Source organism: Diorhabda sublineata, chromosome 10 (assembly GCF_026230105.1).
Source record: "Diorhabda sublineata isolate icDioSubl1.1 chromosome 10, icDioSubl1.1, whole genome shotgun sequence".
Classification (NCBI taxonomy): Eukaryota; Metazoa; Arthropoda; class Insecta; order Coleoptera; family Chrysomelidae; genus Diorhabda; species Diorhabda sublineata.
In genome coordinates this window covers 11,592,219-11,597,170 of record NC_079483.1, presented here as the reverse complement: position 1 = coordinate 11,597,170, position 4,952 = coordinate 11,592,219, and the positions used below count along the sequence as shown (strand labels likewise).

At 32.2% G+C, this 4,952-nt stretch overlaps 1 protein-coding gene across 1 annotated transcript; it reads left to right on the top strand.

Annotated features, from left to right (window-relative positions):
* The first annotated feature begins 1,009 nt into the window (after positions 1-1,009).
* On the top strand, positions 1,010-4,609 carry LOC130449506 (prosaposin-like). Its single transcript, XM_056787385.1, has 4 exons — positions 1,010-1,140; positions 2,326-2,353; positions 4,228-4,315; positions 4,383-4,609. Exons 1-4 carry the CDS (start codon positions 1,101-1,103, stop codon positions 4,539-4,541), a joined length of 315 nt encoding a protein of 104 aa, XP_056643363.1. The 5' UTR covers positions 1,010-1,100; the 3' UTR covers positions 4,542-4,609.
* Positions 4,610-4,952: the final 343 nt, after the last annotated feature.

Sequence of the window (4,952 nt, the reverse complement as noted above, 5' to 3'; positions counted from 1 at the left end):
GCAAGTTATTTATTCCCATAGTATTCTCTTTCTCTTTTACTTATTTTTTGCTTTCATTTACTAGTTCTGAATTCCTTTCTCTCTCTTTAAGGTCTCTCACTTCCTCTGCGTACCATTTTTCTTTGTTCTTTGTTTTCCTTATTCCTTCTCCATTCTTTTGGATCTTATCATTTTGCTTAGATCTGCTTTTCCAAATATATTCCTTAATTCATTATTTGTTCTTATCCAACATTTTCCATCCTTCTCACCTCCTAGTATCCTTCTGTTTATTTTTCTTTCCCATATATCTAGCTTCCCTTCCTCTGCCTAATTAAGAATCCATGTCTCGCTTTCCTAGCTCACTGTTGTCTTATTATAGTTGTGTATATATGTAGCTTCGACTTCCTGGAGATTTTTTTTAAACTTATGATCGCGTTAATTGCTCCCAACTGTTTACTTCCCTTGATCATCTTTCCTCCCAGATTTTCCCCTCGTTATCTTCGTCCTTGATAACCACCACAAGATATACATAACTTTGAACTTGTTCTGAGTTCATTGCTTTTTCTTCGTTCAGTTGTATTTACAAACTTCTCATTGCTCTTTTTCTTTATGGTGTGAGCTTGGATGTATCTTCGTTGACTCGTAGATTAATTGTCTTTGCCGTTTCTATGAAGGCTCTGCAGATTTCCTTAAGCTCGTTTTCCGATGTTGAAAGGATTATTACTTCGTCTGCGTATACCAGTAGTTGCGCCCTGTTTTGTTCAAACCGATTTTACATATTATCCATTCTAATAATATATTGAACAGTGTAGTGTGTTATATTATTTACAAAAATAAATATACTTTGCACCTTAATATTCCACAGGTATGCTTGAGATTTAGTCTAATTTTATGATCTATTTTATCATAATACTCATTGTCACTATTCATGTGATGACTTGCTGATATAACCACTCCAAATGCTTGAAATGATATTATCTTACGTATCTTTTGAGTGGTCGAAAAACAATTATTTCTTCTAGTAAACGAGGATATATAAACTGAGTTCCACTCCACCCTGACAAGCATTAAGTATAATTGTATTCAAAAGGTATCCACTTAGGAAACTTCTCACTTTCAACATGAAATTCGTTTTTGCATTCGTAGTTTTTGCTTTTGTTGGTAAGTACAAATAGGATAAAATAAATTTGACTAATTCTAACAGAGTTTCAATAGTTTCAGAAATGTTTTCAATTATATATGAAATTAATAACACTAGATATGTTGTTTTGAGACGAATATTTGAGATAAAATTGATAAAGTAACAAAAATTTCAACCTTAGATTTCTTTGCTTAACTTTTGAAAGAGTATCCCACGAGTATATGAAAAATAGTCACTTTTTTTCAAAAAACATAATGAGATGTCTGTCCAATATCCAATTAGAATTTTTCTTCGAATTCTGGGAAAAATATTTTCCTTGAAAACGCTTTTAATTGATGCCAAGTTATAAACCAAAAGTCACTGACTTTATTTATGACATATATCTAATTTATCACATTTTTCGACTACAACTCCTCTCAAATTTTAAGACTTAGGAACTATATTTGTTGCTGATGGTCTTGATTTTTATTTTCTTTTGATATAAAGTTAGTTTATATATCTTGTTAATTCATTCCTATATTTTTAACTCATTGGTGATTTTTCAATCTATTTTCCACATAATGAGATATACGTCCAATGTCACACAGAATCACAATCATTAGAAAGCACTTGCTATATGATATCATTTTATTTTTGGATGTTTTAGATTTTAGTCAAGTGAAATATTTTGATAACGAATTGTCCTTAATGACTTATACTACGTCAATATTTATTGGAATAATTTGATAGGTGTTGTAGAAACTCTTGTACATATGGTGAGGGAAAGTTATTTACATTGCTATGTTCAGTTTTTATTCTGTGTCTGGATTGATTAAGGTATTTTCTCATCTTTTCTTTAGATGTGTGTTCAATTGCTACATTTTGCATGATTATTTCTGTCTAATGGAAATTTTCAGCCTTCCTAAGTAATTTGAAGGATACTTAAATCTTCACTTACATACTCACCCCCATTTCATTTTTCACGGAAGGATTCAAATTTTCATGGATTTCACGAGAGAATCAAACAAAGCATTGGTTCACATTTCCACATTTGTCTAGTCAATTTTTCAACAAAAATAAATATTTTAAAAAATCGGAATTCGGTGAATTTTTCTCTATTGAACATAATTATAGTAGAATTTCATATTTAACAATGAATTACAAAAAATCATTTGCAAGAATTATTTCTGTAATGATCTGAGACTTATAAAATATATTTTTTTCAGGGTTATCCTTCCAAGCTGCACACCCTAAGTAAGTAATATTTTTAATAGTATGTTTCTATAAAAGAGCTCCGGAATCTTGAAATGTAATTGCCCACACCAACCACTATATCTAACACTCATGCATCTACTTATAATCACCACTAAACTGGTGTTTGAAGCATTAAAAAACATATTTTTCATATTTTGATTGGTCGACCAATTGATAATACACAGAATAGAAAAATGTTAGCTTCAATATAAATTGCGTGAATATTTTATTTATTCAGGCCGTCGATAAATATAACTAATAATAGATATATATTAGAATCACAAATCATATATGTCAATTTCAACGACACATTTTGAATATTATTCAAATAATTCAATCATCACATCCTGGCAAGTCCACTTAAAATATTATTTGTTCTCATAGAACAGATTAAGGCAATAGACTATGTGGACTTTATTTATTCATTTTAGCTCCCAATTTTTGCCCATCATCGTCTCCAACTATTTTCTTTCCCAATTTATTCGTCCAATAATAAATTAAAGAAAGTGGAATTAGACAGAGACCCCAATGACCACTCCTTCACAGTAGTTTCCATCTTGATTTGTTATTGGAAAACCCATGTATAATATCGTCATGCATCAACGTGAAACCCTCTCACATAAAACCAAGATACCTTCAAGATATATATTTGATTCTAATTAGGCTGAAGAGTTTCTATCTGTACATGAGTCGCATAGCATCTAACCAGCCAAACGGCTTCGAATTGGTCACCAGCCTAACTTAACCAAATGTTATATTAGAACACTTCAATAGTTAAATTGTATTGCTACACATTTTTTCTTGGCCTTTACACAACCTTATCCTATAGATGTCTAATCAGGTTTTGATGTCTAGACCCTGCTGCTACTATAACAGTGATTTTCATCTTGATTAATTATTGGAATACGCCTGCATCAACGTGAAACCATTTAATATAAAACCAAGATACCTCTTGGATATATATATTTGATCCTAATTAGACTCTATACATTAGTCGCATCGTATCTAATCAGCCAAACTGTTTCGAATTGGTCACTAACTTCCGATACTTGGGTTCCACAGTCACCGAAATAAACCAAATTGATGAGCCACATATTTCGAAATGCGCCGCTTGTTACAATCGTGCCTGCTATGTTGAATATCAAATACAATTATTCTATATGATCTTAAGAAAACGGAACGCTCTAAGAACTTTTGAAAACAAGATGCTTTGGCGAATTTCTGGGAGAGTGGTAGAGAAGAGTATGTGAAAAATCCTACAACGATGGAATAAACTTACTATGAGATGGCCCAGACATACTGGTCAGACTGAAAGTCAAACACGTGGAGTGGTTAGGCCACATGCACATAATGTCTGGTAATAGAGTAGCTCGCTGGAAGGTCCCCAAAGAAGAACTAGGAGAAGATAGGCAATTAACTAATCGTCGGCCTGAAAGATGACATGTGTAATGCAGCGGAAGAGCATAAATTCGACTGAAGAGGTTTTGTGAAAGTGACTAGAAGTCTTCCTGGGTCGATAATTTAATTCACTTGAAGAATTTCAATCACAGAGCTTTTTAGTTACTTTGTGGAGCGATCTTGAAGTCCATCCACTCACACCCAATCACATCGCGGATATTACGTGGAGCTACACAATAACATGAGTCAAGTGTGAGTTTCTTAAACCATAAAGCGGTTATCTATCTTTGACTTATTAAGATTGAAAGTAACATTGATCCCATCTATTCAATTGGACCTATCACGTTTAGAGTAATTTTTGATCCGATTAAGTGCTTATTTCTAGAATTTTATTATACTATACCAATGTGTTTAATTGTTTTTATAAAAAAGCATAATTCTAATAATCATAATCGTTTTTTATTGTCATCTTACAGGATCACCAACAAAGGAGGTTTACTTTGTAATATATGTGAAACCGTTGCTGCTTACGTCAAAGAATTAGCAGAAGAAGATATAACTGAAGTGAGTTTTTCAAATTTGATACATTAAATCTTGCTACAGGAATCCTTCAACATCTCGTTGTTTTTAGGATGAAGTCACAGAACAAATCGAAGCACTATGTAATGTTTTGCCAGGACAAATGAAGGAACTGTGTAACGATGATGTCCTTCCTTATGTCGAAAACATATACGATGCAATCAATAACCAAACAGCAGAAGAAATATGCGAATCTTTGAGTTTGTGTTGAATAAGTCAGTTAAAATCAACGGAATAATAACATTTGGCTAAATACGAATAAATATTTTATCCAAATTAGTATTTTTTTTTTCTCGCTTATCTATTCAAATGGATACTGACCATATAAAAAACCAAGGAAGCAAGAGAAAGAAAAGTGGGGCATGGAAATTGAAAATTAATCAACTGTTACTTCAACTGACAGTCAATTTTATTACTTAGAGGTATTCTCTTGTTGTTTCTACTTACTCTTTGCTCCTATGAGAAACGTTGGCTTTTCCTTGGAATAAAATTTTTGCATTAGAATGAAACAGCGACATTTTTGACTAATGTTCCAGTTGAGGACTCTTTCTGTTAACATTGCTTTCAGTAGTCATTTTATACTCGAAAATCATCGATGTAACATTTGCTAATCGACCTTACA